At 36.2% G+C, this 15,127-nt stretch overlaps 1 protein-coding gene across 1 annotated transcript in view; it reads left to right on the forward strand.

The window, feature by feature from the left end:
- LOC148939641 (uncharacterized) overlaps positions 1–11,574 on the forward strand; it is a 363,231-nt gene extending 351,657 nt beyond the window's left edge. Inside the window, exon 16 of the mRNA XM_089106934.1 lies at positions 7,562–11,574. Within this exon, the coding sequence (XP_088963060.1) occupies positions 7,562–7,703 (142 nt within the window). The 3' untranslated portion in view covers positions 7,704–11,574. The remainder of the gene's footprint in view (positions 1–7,561) is intronic.
- Positions 11,575–15,127: the final 3,553 nt, after the last annotated feature.

The raw sequence follows: 15,127 nt of genomic DNA on the forward strand, positions 1-15,127 counted from the left end.
TTTCGGAATAAAAAAAAAGTTAAACTCTCACACTAAGTCTTTAGCATATAGTGAATGTACACTCGTGATTACCTAGGGAAGAGGTATTCACTCATGATGTTCATGTCGGTCGGGTTAAGGATACGTGATCATACTCATATGCGTAATCAGGATTCGCTTATGGTCATAGGAGGAGGGAAGGAGTTGATGGCATAATTATAGCCATGAGATATGTGAAGGGGTGTATCAGAAACAGCTCACTTTTAAGAAGTCCAGTGAAATTGATATGTATTCTAAGTTCTAAATATACCACATCATGGTTGCAGCAAACGCTGTAACCATGTAAAGAACTAAGTTCAGTCCATGGGAACCAAAAATTTAAAAAAAAGCTTTGGAAAGGAAAATATTAAGTGAGAAACAAAATTACCATTTGAAGACGATTCGGGAATGGTAGCTACTATTTCGATTAATGTTTGTGGTAAAAGTTCACTGCGAAAACAAATTTACGAGAATTTCCTACGAGAGCCACGAAACCCTCGAAATGATAACTGCTCCATCGGAATCGTCATTGTCGAAATACTTGGTTAAGACTAGAATAGATTGCAGAAGCAACATCCTGTCAGTACTGTTATGTACTAGCCACTGCTGAAAACTTGATATAAAGACAGGGAAAAGACTAACCGTGTTCGAAAATCTTGAAGTATCTTTTTTAACTCCATAAGTGACAAGAGATTAGATAAAAATTCCATAAATAGCCATTGAACCAGAGAATTGCAAAGCACAAACATTAAAAAGAAGCTTCCGTTCCAGAAACGTAACATGTTTCTTATCTATCCTTGAAGAATGTTCATTTTGAATGGTGAATGGTCATTTGAATGTTCATTTGAATGTTGAATGGTCATTTTGTTGAAGCTTGAAGCTCGTGTTGAAAATTTATCTCCTAAATACGGCAGAAAATACAGAAATACTTGGCATTTTTATGAATTTGAATATTTAGAGTTTTTACAAAATAAACATAAAAACTAATAGCTGTTGTGGCTTTAATTGCCTTCTTATTTTGCTTGACATAGACTCGTGTTAAAGTCAGTACGGTCCTGCCTCCTCTTCCCAAATAATGTGTAGTATTGACCCTCGTGTGACAATTTCTGAGTACGCCCACATTTAATATGGTTCTCAAAAGGGCGTATTTGCAATATCTCAGGAATGGCTAAATTTATTAAGTTGGAACTTTTAGAGAATGGTGAGGGGTACTAATCAAAAATCATTATTTGCATCCATATCATAGGCAGCGCAACAGCGCTGCCTAAGTAAAGAACGATGTTGGCACAATGTACTATTTATTTTTTTATTTTTTGTTTAGACCAGGGCACTTCATATCGAAGGAGTTGTCGTAGAAACTTCGAAAAGGGCTCATTTGATTGGAAATTGGAGTGGTTTGTGCCCTTTTCAATAGTCGAAAGTGATTGGAAGGCAACTAACACCGCTTCCACGCCCACCATTTTCCCAAACACATCCAATGAAAATTTTGAGATAGCCATTTTGTTCAACGTAGTTGAAAGATCTAAAAATTGTGTCTTTGAGGAGGACACTCTCCCCGCAGTCCTCGGGGCAAGGGATGTAATTTATGCCCTGGAGGTATATATGGTTTTTATTGAAAGCATTGTCGTAGAAACTTCAAAAATGGCACATTCAATTGGAAATTCAAATGGCTAGTGCCCTTTTTATAGTCGAAAGTGATTGGAGGGCAACTAACCCCCCTCGCACGCCCACCATTTCCTAAAACACATGAAATCAAAATTTTGAGATACCCATTTTGTTCAATGCAGTTGAAAGTTTCGGAAATTAGGTCTTTGAGGATGATAACCCCCCCCCCCCCCCACGTCCCTCAGGGCAAGGGTTGTAAGTTATGAACTTGGGGCATATAAGGGTTTTACAGAAAGCGTTGTCGTAGAAATTTCAAAAAGAGCTCATTCGATTGGAAATTGAAAGGACTAGTGCCCTTTTTAATTGTAAAAAGTGATTAGAGGGCAACTTACCCCCCTCTCGCGCCCACAATTTCCCCAAACACATCAATTAAAATTTCGAGATAGCCATTTTTCGCAACGTAGTTGAGAGTTAAAGAAAATAGATCTTTAAGGATCACAACCCCACAGCCCTCAGGATAAGGGTTGCAAATTATGCCCTGGGGACATATAAGGTTTTTACAGAAAGCGGTGTTGTAGAAACTTAAAAAAGGGTTCATTCGATTGGAAATTGAGAGAGCTAGTGCTCTTTTTAATAGTTGAAAGTGATTGAAGGGCAACAAACCCCCCTCTCACGCCAACCATTTCCACAAACACATCCAATCATTGAGATAACCATTTTGTTCAACTTAGTATAAAGTTCTGGAAATTAGGTCTTTGAGGGTGACAACCCCCCCCCCCCCAAAAAACAACCTCAGGGCAAGGGCTGTAAGTTATGCCCTGGGGGCGTATAATGGATCTATAGAAAGTTTTATCGTAGAAACTTCAAAAAGGGCTCATTCAATTGGAAATTGAAAGGTCTAGTGCCCTTTTTAATAGTCGAAAGTGATTGGAGGACAACTAACCCCCTCTCACGCCCACCATTTTTACGAACACATTCAATCAAAATTTTGAGATAGCCATTTTGTTCAACGTAGTTCAAAGGTCAAGAAATTATGTCTTCAAGGATGACAAACCCCCCACAGCCCCCATGGTTGTAAGGTTGTAAGTTATGCCATGGGGTCATATAAGGTTTTTATAGAAAGCCTTGTCGTAGAAACTTCAAAAAGGTCTCATTCAATTGGTAATTGAGAGGGCTAGTGCCCTTATTAATAGTCAAAAGCGATTGGAGGGTGAAAGCCCCCCCCCCACGCTCATCATTTCCCCAAACACTTCTGATCAATATCTTGATATAGCCATTTTGTTGAACGTAGTTGAAGGGTCAGGAAATTATGTTTTTGAGTATGACAACCTCCCCCCCCCTAGCCCTCAGGGCTGAGATTGTAAGCTATGCCCTGGGGGTGTATAAGGTTTTTATAGAAAGTTTTGTCGTAAAAACTTCAAAAAGAGGTCATTGGATTGGAAACTGAGAGGGATATTGTCTTTTTTAAGTCGAAAGTAATCGGAGGGAGAATCACCCCCGCCCCATGCCCGTCATTTCCCCAAATGTTTCGTATCAACATTTTGATATGGGCATTTTGTTCAACGTAGTTGAAAGGTTTGGAAATTATGTCTTTGAGGATGACAACCCTTCCCTCGTAGCTTTCAGGACAAGGGTCCTAAATTATGCCATTGGGGCATTTGAGGTTTTTATAGAAAGTTTTGTCGTAGAAGCTTCAAAAAGGGCTCATTTGATTGGAAACTGAGAGGACAAGTACCTTTTTTATTAGTCGAAAGTGATAAGAGGGCAAATGCCTGCCCCCCTCCCCCCGGCCCATCATTTCCCCAAACTATTACAATCAAAATTTTGAGATAGCCATTCTGTTCAGTGTATCAGAAAGTTCTGGTAAATATGTTTTTGAGGATAAAAATCCCCCCGGCCCTCAGGGCAAGGGTTGTAAGCTATGCCCTGGGGACATATAAAGTTTTTACAGAAAATGTGGTCGTATAAACTTCGGAGGGGGCTCATTGGATTGGTAGTCGGAGGGCAGCTACCCCCCCCCCCCACACACACGTCGAATTGGCTCGAAATACATCTAATAGAAATTTTGAGATAGCCATTCTATTCAAAATAGTCTAAATACCATATAACAAGGCTTTTGGGGTTGAAACAAATACCAGAGATTAGGGACAAGGGTTGTAACTTATGCCCAGGGGGTATTTAAGGTTTTTATGGAAGGGATGGTTGTTTAACTTTAGAAGAAGTTCAGTCTTTCTCCCTGAAAAAGACTATGTCAATACAAAACGAACAGAAATTAACTAAAAAAAACTTTTTCCGCAAAATAAGTTTTTTCAAAAAAAAGTGAAGAACTCCATTAAACCAAAATTGCACAAAAATAGAACTAAATAATCTACCTAGCAAACAACTACCAAAAAACAGAATCAATAAATAAATGAAACCCAAAACGAACAGAAATTAAAATTAATAACAGAGTCAAACTGAAAACGAGCAAGATCTTGAGGAATAAATTTCAAAATATGTATGTTAAACTCACAAAGCACATTTTCTCAGTAAAATCATTTGAATTTGTTCAGTAAAGTACAAATTATATTCTGGCTTTTAGAAAGCATGGCTTTTAGCACCTACTCATATTAATTTCTGCTCGTTTTGAGTTCATTAAAAACTTTCTTAATGCTGCAGTAAAAAATTCATTTTAAAAGCACGACGTAAAAAGTATTCTAATAATAAAATTCAAAAAAAGCCAAAAATCTATATTTTTGAAAAAAATTTTGAAACTCCTCATAAATGGTTATGAATCGAAATAAAAAGTTTATCATTGGAATTACCATGGTTGTATCATGGAATTTCATGGTTGTATTATGGTTGTATTCGGTCCCCATGGATCTTCAGGGTGTTTGCAATGTCCCAATGTTTCCTGTTATCCTGTTCTCCTTTTTTATCCGTAAATTTATCCTGTTCTCCTTTTTTCCCCCAATTTAAACAATTTAAGACCAGAAATAGTTAAATAAATAATTTAAAAAAAAACTTCAAAAGCCACGTTTTACAAATGAACTAAAAAGGGCAAAATAATTTTGTTGGTTCTAAAAATTTTGTAAAAATTTAAACTTGTTGAAAATTTTACTTAAATAAAGAACTGAATTTTTCATCCACAGCATTCATACAATTATACTGGTATGGTAAATATTTAGATATCAATAGGTAGTTGACTGAAAATGCGCATCACGTTAAAATTTTTAGAACCGAAAAAATTATTTTCCTTTTTTAATCCATTTTTAAAATGTGGTTTTTCGAAAGATTTGTTTTATGAAGTATTTATTTAACTCTTATGTCGATATGTTGGGAAAAAAGTAGACAGAATACTGATATCTGTGATTTTCCTTATTTTTCAAGATAGGGGGCTCAAAATGGTTTTTGGCCATAGTGATTCCAACAGTTTTGAACTCTTTCTCAGAACTCCCGATAATTGATTTGGCATTAATATTTTATTATCAATGTAAACCTATATAACTGTCGTTAATTAAAATGTAGGCCTATATCCCATTAGGATGTTTTATTTTTGTTTTTACCACGTCTTAGATTTTTGGTGGTACTTGTCTAAAATATTTAACACACCCGAGAACTTGTATTACAAATACCCGGTTTTTCACGCTGTCTATACCAGACAATAGTCTTCGGCTCGTTGAGAAACCACATTATATCTTGTTTTTAATTAAATATTTCGTTGGTATCTAGGTTAGGTTAGGTTATTTTAGGTTACGCGCTCTGGGCGCCCCCCCCTTCCATAATTCTTTGTGGTAGTTTTTATAATTTTGGCTAAAGCATTGTATATTCTTCATATTTTGTTCTATTTCATTAGCATTCACCAAACTTCACTTCTCGAGTTTGTTTTATATTATAGACAAGTACCTTTTAGGTTAGCATACTATGAGCTTAAATTCGCTCATTACTAATTTGCAGCTACTGTTGCAACCATGATAAAATATTGCGTTTAATTCATGATATTTTCCTTCATTCGTCATACTTTGTCAGGCTAATTACAATTGAGTGACGGGTTAACACATTCTTTGAGTTTCGGTTGCAGGTATGGTAACCTCATCAAATTTCAGAATTGTTTGTACAACCGTCAGGAAATATTTTCATGTCAATCGTTCAGTCTAATATATCCATTGTTTTTCTTTACTTTACTTCGTCGTATTCCGCCATGTATAAGTATAGGGAATCTAGGGTGATTAAGAATATACGGGAGGGGGGGGGGGGGTCAGAGAAGACCAAAATCGTATATGAAGTACGATAATTTGAGTTTTTTTTCGGTACTTGTATGATATAGCCCCTACCTAATATTCTTCTAGTATGTTTCTTTGACGCTCAATCAGTGGCGGATCCAGGGGGTGCCCCCCCTAGCGTAGTCTAAAGTAGTGTAATTTATTTAATCAACCCAAGTTTTTGTTAATTAAACTTGCTCCTAACGCAAGTTTCTCGGGTCAACCTATTTTGCGCCCCCCCCCTTAAAAAATCCTGGATCCGCCCCTGCGCTCAATCCTATTGAATTATACCTAAGTATTATAAAAATACAGTACTGTAGAAACGTATTTGGGCTATATATTTGCACATTAAGGGGGAGGGGGGTAAAGTATAGCTGGTTAGCATACCTAATGTGTAAGGTACAATTATTCTGCATATCATGAAGTAAGAATTGTTTTCTAAGTTCACACTGTCCAAATACTTTACCCCCTCCCCTAATGTGCAAATATATAGCCCAAATTATATATTTTCCATCTATTCTGTCATTTCTCTTTGTCTTGTCTCACGCTAAGCTGAAAGAAACTGACGAAAAAAACGGTTCTATAATGCATCAATGAATGAAGAACTTGAGCGGTAGGGGCTATATCATACAAGTATCTTTTTTCATTATTGAATTGTCACCTAATGATGAATTTACGATGACTTGTCCTCCAGAAAAAAAAACATAGGTTTACATGAAGGAGCTGAGGGGGAAGAGGAGGGCAGCTACCTCTGGGGAGACCGAAACTACGCTTGAAGTGTAAATTCTTTTAATTATGAGATAAATATGATGTTTTTTTTTTACATTTTTCCTTAAACGTTTGCCTCATTCCTTCGACCAATTTACGATGATTTACACTCCCAAAAATGCAAGGGTGTCTTGGTAGAGAAGTACACATGAATCAGGGTTTTCCTAAAAATGGAACCTTTTCCGTTATACCTATATTACCATTTAATTTTTTTTTTTTTTTTTTTTTTTTTTTTTTTTTTTGTCGTCCTCTGGTATAAGGTTGAAACTAAGAGTAGCGTATAGCAAAATAGATGGATAATATATGATTTGAACTATATATTTGCATATTAAGAGGGAGGAGAAAAGTGAAACGCTTTTAGAAATTATTACTTATATCATTCTTAAAAGCGCTTCAATTTAATTTACCCCCCTTCTAATGGACAAATATTTAGTCCAAATTATATATTTTCCGTGCTTCTTTTGTTTCACTCAAATACTAGCCCGTAAATTATGTACAAAACAAACAAATTCCAACAAACATGTACTGGTACCAGGGTTGCCACCGGTGAGGAGAAAATCACTGGATTTTAGTGATTTTTTTTCTTTGATTGAGTAATTTTCTTCAGTAATCTAGAGATTAATGTTCAGATTTAATGTTTTTTTTGTTTAGGCAATATAAAAAATGACTAGGAATATTGATAAATCACTAGGGGCGGCAACCCTGACGAAAAAGATTCAATATGAGATATCATGGCGTTTTTGTTAGATTTTGTTTCCTAAATCGCTGCCCCAGCCCCTCCATAAATTAATGGTGATTTATGTTCTTAATGGAACAGAGGTGTACAACGGTGCTACAGTAGATACAACGAGGTGACGTAAGCTCTGATTTCCGCCCTGTTTCATGTACCTCTGTTTTTCACCCCTACATATTTATTTCTTTTCTTCTAGTGGGAGGTTTGGCTTATGGTTGGATGGTGATCTATACAAAGGACGGAGCCAAGCATGTTCAACATTCGGCAACGAACCTCTTTCAGAAGATGAAGACTTTGTTGTAAAACAGGTGGAATGCTGGACATTTCCAGGCTCGTGAATTCTCAATACTTACTATTTTGAAAGTGGTTTTGTGTGGACTGTGATGAAAGTATTATTTTTGTAATGTATTTTTTTCATTTACTAATTTTTGATTACTTATATAAGACGTTTTCTCGCCGCTCCTTCGACAATTTGTTGTGCTGTGATATGATATTTACTAACAGTAAAAGCTTTTCTTGGCCATGGTCAGCACATAAATTCCAAAAAGCGTAAAAAAACTTCTTTGAATCCAAGCTGAACAAATAAAATAAAGACAAGGGTCCCTATGTGCCACACCCATATTAACCAACCTTTCTAACTTTTTATTGCCATAAAATTTCTATCACGTAATATAAAATCAACCCTTTCCTCTCTTGTAACAACCCCAAAACTTGTGTTAAATCATCTTGTCGTCTTCGTACACAGGGCAAAAATAAGGGCACACCTTCAACACCACGCTTCCAAAAATACAGTCTCATGTCTCCATGTGGTGAAATAAATTTCCTCTAACTGATACTATCCACTTTAATTCCTTCATTCTTATCAAATATTGCTTAAAATAAAGTTCTCAAATATGTCAACAATAGCAAAAATTTACTGATGGGCGAAATTGTTGACCTATAAAAACTGAATGCCAAAAATTCATGGAACTCGCCAACGCTTCGTCATTCCTGAAATTTTATCCAACGACAATGTTGCCAACAAATCGTATTTGTTCGTGATGTTTAAAAATGGGACAATAAAAGAAAAAAAAATGTAAATGTCATTCAAGGGTTTAAAACTACTATGAAAAAAAAAACAGAAAAATGGTGCAAACTTATTTCTAAAGATATTTTTCAAATCCTATTGTCATATTTTTTGGGATATTGTCATTTTGTTCATATTTTCAATCAAAGTCTACCAATATTTTCTTTGACCACCTTTTTTTTTCTTTTTATTGAAAAAATTCACCTGCAATTATCAGGAACAATCTTCTTTGTGGGAATACGCCTAGAATTGACTTGGTTTTAATCGTTTATTCAATGATATTTCTTAACTGAAGCTCATGGGTGAATCTCCAGCATTTTTATTGGGGGGGGGGGGGCAAGAGGGGTCCATATCTGGATAGTCAAAGGGCAAGGAATGTATAATATTTTTTTTCTCCACATTATTGGGGGGGGGGCAACTGCCCCCCTTGCCACCCCCAAATAACGCCCCTGCTCAATCTTATAGATAAATTAAGAACTTAAAACTAGCACGACCTCTAGTAATATTACCTATGGGTAAGATTTTGATTGCGAACCCTTGATAGTTTTTATTTCTCGTGGAGAGAAGGTTTTACTGAATTGCAATTAGATTCACATGGGCATGAGTTATGTGAGATTTCTATTTTTCTTAGAGGATACGAACTTCCTGCTCGTGAAGAAAAAAAAACATATACATCATTTGAAATAGCGTTATTTGGTGTCTATGGTGCTCTAAGGTCTTTGAAATGCCTACTCCTCCCCTGATCGCCTCCCCCTTCCCTGCGCCTACCAAATATAAAAGTACACATAACGCTAGCTAGCAAAAAAGTGTGTTTTTTATATTGTTTGTTATCTTTGAGAGCGTGCTCAGTTTTGTTTAGCTGTATTGAAGTGGTGATGACGAAGCAATTAGATTGAGATAAATATAAAATAAAATAAAATTTATTAAAATAAAAATAAATTACAATAAAATAAAATATAAAATAAATTTACTCCGTGTTAGTCTTAACCAAGGGGTCGCCCAATTTCAACAGCAAGTGGTGCGGGCCAAGAGTAGCACACGTGTAAAAGTGTTTACACGTGTGACACAAAAATGTACGGTTTAGCAAAAGTGTAAAACTTGTTATCTTCGTTTTATTTGTCTTTTAAACAAACCACACGTTAAAAAGTTTCTGTAAATGCCGTATAATTAGCATCAATCAAATTCTATGGTCAATATTTTTTTTTCTGATTTGTGATTTAAATTTATGCCAACTGCTAGGCCTACCCTTGATTCGTTCAGATGTATTGCGATTTTTGCGGCATGTATTAGGTAATAAATGTTTTTTATCATATTTTTTTTCACTCCTGTAATAAGTTGCAAATGAAGCTTTTGATATCAACGATTTTTCTTGATTTTCTTGTGTATAATGATTGTTATTATTGTTTGAAACCTGTCTACAAAAACTTAAGACGAACGGAGCATAAGTAAAAAACAGATAAAGACAAAAAATGGGCATTAGTAGACAATAACAAAAAGATGTAATTATGCAGAGGAAAAGTTCGACAACCCATTTATAAATGAAACAAGGTCACCCCTCAACCAGGGATGACCTTCTCCTCCTTTTTTAAAGTTTTCACAAAGTTTTGAAATTGCAATTTCATAGTCTACTATTCAATACTTGTTAACCAATTTGAAGTTGCGTGTCCATAGTGGTATGTGAAGCAAATATTTGGCGAAACAGGAAAGTGTGGAGTAGATTTTTGTTTAATCCATTCAGCATGAAACATATAATACTTAAAAAAGTTTGTTAAAAATCTGAATGCATTTTTGTATATTTTTGCTGTTCTGGCAAATTTATTTCTTGTTACATGGTGAAAAAAATGAGGACAAAGATCGCCCAGAGTCATTTGCTGGCACATAGGGCGTAGAATTGACTTTTCAGTCCCTGGGTCTTTTTACAGGGACAAGCAGCAATCCTGTTACCCAACCTTGCGGTAGAGGTGATCGATCCCTGACCTCGTATTGCTAATATTGCTAATCAGAGTATTGATTCGCTGTGCTTTGACAGCGTTATCTTGTTACATAACTCCTTTTGAATTATTGTAGTCGAGCTGTGACATAAGTGTCAAAAAAATGTCGAATGTTGGCTGATAATTTGCTGAGGTGAATGTGTTGCATCATTTTAGTGCCTAAGATAGACTATTGAGATGCATAAATGTCCATCATATGTGGCGCAATGTGGCATGATTATGCATAAAGTGGCGCAAAAATGTGCACCTCTGCATCAAATGGCATCTTTATCGACCAAGGGCTATTAATTATAGTTTCCCTTATTTTAGTATGAATATTTATATTAAATACATTTATTGAATGAGCTTGAATGAACTGTATTTCCTGAATGAACTTGTTGTAGCCCTAATTATTTATTATAGTTATTCATTTATTTGTTTAAAATAAATTTCTGAAAACGTGAGGCCATATTTTTGCTTGTCTAGATACTTGTGGTGCTCAATGCCAAGCGTTATTTTTTCCTTCAGCCAGGCACGCCATTTCGTGAGAACAGGGTGTGGGGGGGGTATGTAGGATGGAATTTGTCTGGGGGACGTGGATTGTCAAAGCAGCAAAGAACGTAAACTATTCAAATATAAAAATAATAAGGGTTGTGGGGGAAAATTATGAAATTAGTGAAATCTTTGGAGGGAGACTGAGAACCACCCGGTGGTGCCATTTTTGGCTGGGGGGGTATTTTAATTTAGTTTAAAAAATCAAAAGAACAGAATTGCCTCCTTTACTTTTTCGTCAATTGGCAACCATAATAGCCACCCGACTCGCTCCCCTCGCGGGTTCCTTCCTAAAACAAAAACCTTAAAAAAAGACTAAAAAAAAAGTTTGCCCAAATGAAGGTGGTAGATCGTGGTCACTATCTTGAAACAGTTTCACTTCTATTGAAACCATCCTGTTCCAAGGCTTCAAACTATTCTTTATAGGCAAGGATAATCGTAGCCCCCTTAATGCTCTATGGAATGGTGTCCCTATTGTTCATCCTCTTATTATAAATCTGTGCTTGATATCGCCCAAGACGTTTGTTGTTGTTGCACATAGACTAGATTTTGTATTTAGTATGACGTTAGCAGTACTAAAGAATAGTTATGTTTGGTATTTATCAATAAATTATTCCGATTGGCTAACACTTTCTTACTGTTTCTTAGACAATAAACCCCTTTACTCGTAAATAGACTTAGCCCATTTTCATGAGGATGGCAGTCGATTCTTTTCACCTCCTAAACAATAAGGCCCCTAACTAGCGCTCTATTCTGCGATCCATTTCACAAGGATGGGAGTTGAACTCATGTTTACCTTCTGTCCTCGTGAAACCAACCATTTGTTCAACAAAAATATTGATTTATCCATCCAGCTTTACTTGGTCTCAATGCAGAGTTGAACTGCAGCTTGATCAAGTTCTACAAAAGATGGAGGAGATGAAGAGGGAAGCAAAACTTATAACGTGTAAAACGTAGACATAGCAAAACATGTCTTTGAACAAACCCAGTATGAAAACACAGGTTTACGCGGTTAGGGGATTTCCATCCAGATCACATCCGCGTGAATATAGACTCCCGATCTCAAGCTGAGTAAGCTAGAGCTCTTAGTCTGGTTCTGCAAGACATGAATTAGGGGAGGATGGAAGCGAAAGCATACTTTAGTTGAGCAAATCAATCGTGACAACCCAGGCTGACGTGGATGGTTGACTTCCATCCAGCTCACATCCGCGTGAATATGGGCCCAAGATCTCAAGCATAGTAAGCTAGAGCTCTTCGTCTGGTTCTGCAAGATATGTATGAGGGGAGGATAGAAGCGAAAGCATACTTTAGGTGAAGAAATCTATCGTGGAAACGCAGGCTCATGTGGATGGATGACTTCCATCCAGATCACATCCTCGTAAAAATTGACCCCTGGGCTCGAGGCAGAGCTGAATAAGAGCTCATCATCAAGCTCTCCAAGACATGGATAAGTCGAGAATGGAAACAAAAATATACTTTCGCTGAACAAATCAAGTGCGAAAACACAGTTTCACGTTGATGGATGACTTCCATTTAGCTTTAATTTTCGTAAAAATGGTCAACAGGGCAGACCTGGATGGAGGTTTCCGCCTTTTTGTTTAACAAATGATATTCACGAGGAGTGAACATAGGTTAGCTACCATCTTCGTGGAAATGATGGCATCTTCTAAATCTTGACACTATTGGCCGATATATATCACCAAACATGAATTAGTCTCTTGTTTGTGTTTAATTTTCTCTAGCTTTCTAGAATTTTTTTTAATCTATACAAATTCAATTTTTTTCAATTTTAATCAATTTTTTTAATCATACAAAGCAACATGATGATGAAATTTCTACATTTCTGTTTTCTCTTACATTTCTTTCTGTTTTCTACATGCTGTTTTCTCTTACATTTCTTGCAATATCTTAGGTCTACCCACTTCACAAAATCAAATATCATTTGTTTTTGAGATTAATTTTTTTTCGAGAGAAAAAAATCCAAAGAGAAATCAGTGAAAATGCGCATAAGTCGTCTTTTCCATTATGAAGACTGAAGACATGTCTAAAGCTTTGTCTTGAAGCATAAGGAGTGTACACTTTAGCATCTTATAAAAGAACTTCTGAGAGCAGAATTTGCGTGGTCTCAATTCAAGCGCAAGTCAATTTGACGAGCCCACACCTACCTTCCCTTTGTTGCTCTTCTTTTTATTGAATACTAGACGGTTGGAAGAGATGGCACCTTCCTGATTCTTCTAAAGTATTGGTTATTCTGGATCTGCTATCGGCTGTTTTTTACTGCTAAGATGAATAAGAATAAATGAACGCTGTTTTAATATAGCGTTATTAGCACTATTCGCCGTTACTCGGCTAATATCCAAGGATGACGCATCCCTGTTTTGTTAGTGGTGTCAATTCCAGGATATTTAGGGGGAAGTTTTTCAGTTTTTCTAACGTAAATACTTTATTTGCGGTCTTAAAACATAGTAAAACGTATCCGTTTCTCTAAAGAAATATTTTCTAGCCTTGTAGAAAAACAATATTATAAATGGGAAAAAAATAGATTTTTCTGCGATTGTTTTGTTGTAAAACCAATGGTCGGCTCCAAAAACTCTTATACTCTTTTTTATTGTAGGGTGGACGACTTTTTTAAAAACAAATTTGGGGGATAGTCGTTCCCCTTGCCCCCCTTAGCTACGCCACTGCAAGCCATTACACCAATTGAGACCGGACTCGAGGAAAAATTTAAACCCGAACTTTTAGAAATGGAAACTAACGCTAATATTCAAAAGGCAAATAGGTGACGCTATTTAGTGTTGGGTGACTTGGTTTGACCCAAAACTGGTGAATACTTGTCTTTATAGCTAGTTTAAAATTTAGGGGAGCGATAAGAAAGCCCAATTCTTTTCTGAGTATGTGTGTACCAGATGGAAGTCAACTAGCCTATTTAACCTGCCAAGATTTTCCAAGATAACCTAGACCTGCCTGCTTAGGCTGGATTTTGACTTAAAATAATGCCGGAAAGTAAAAAATGCTGATTAGTTACCACTTTCAGAGAAATTTCAAATTTAACTCTATTGCTCTAAAGGCTAACCATTTCAAATATATAATTTTATTTATATTTGAAATATAATGTGGCGCTTGTACTTCATTATTCCTATCTTATCATGTTAGATTGCTGAATATCCAATTCTTAGTCTTTTTCATTTCTCTTTGATTCTGCCAGCGAGCCATCTATTAGAGGGGTTAATATGTATAGAAAAAAAAAATGCCAGCTTGAAAAATTCAAAGGCTAGTTTGAGCTAAGAGACATTACAAAAAGAAGCTAAAAATTCACATAGATAATGCGGATGTAGGAGAGAAAGGGGAAATTCATAGAGGCAGATAGAGAAGTCCTTACTTAAGATGCATTGTTTATGGTAAAACCTGGTCAATTTATGGTTGACTGACCTTCCCTTAAATACTACTACTAACTTACTGAAGCCAACTGAGGCCAACACAGCCACGCACTCTACGACATGGTCATCTCTCCTTAAATCGTTCCAATTTCCCTTAAACCTTTCCTCACGACCTTCTCCCACTCCATTTGAAAACGACCTGCGTTTTGTTTTGCCTTAGATGGTTGTCCGATAAGGACAACCTTTAGCAATCTGTCATCCTTCATGTCAGAAGTTGAACCATCTTGATCAAAATATAAAAAATATAGGTGATATTTCTTCGTTTAAGATAGTAATTAAAGGGATGCTTTTTAGGAAGTATGCATTTTAGTGTTTTTTTTTAAGATATTGGTAATTATATACGGTCATGAGCGACACAAGTGTAGTTCACAATTAAGCATAATTAGTTTAATTAAGCGTAATCAGTTCATAATTAAGTATTTATTGGTCTGTGTTGGCTATCTCGGTAAAAAAAAACCGAGGGTTCACTTTTGGGTTTATCTCGTTAAAAAAAATCGCAATTCTTTGGGAGACAAGGAAGATAAAAACGGCTCGAAGCGAAGTTTGCGACAAAAAATCTTGTCAAGTAGCCAGAGCCGTTCCTAGGGTTAGTGGTTCCCGGCGCAAAATCAGTTACAGTGCCCCCCTCCCGGCTCAAATATAAGCAAAAAAAGTAGAATCAAAGTGAAAAGTTTGATCAAAGTCGGCAACCCCCAGCCTCAGGATGTTTGGAACTGACGGGTCAGTAAATGATTTAC

The sequence above is a fragment of the Artemia sp. Qi Xiang Cuo genome, chromosome 21 (assembly GCF_049724085.1).
Source record: "Artemia sp. Qi Xiang Cuo chromosome 21, ASM4972408v1, whole genome shotgun sequence".
NCBI classification, from domain to species: domain Eukaryota; kingdom Metazoa; phylum Arthropoda; class Branchiopoda; order Anostraca; family Artemiidae; genus Artemia; species Artemia sp. Qi Xiang Cuo.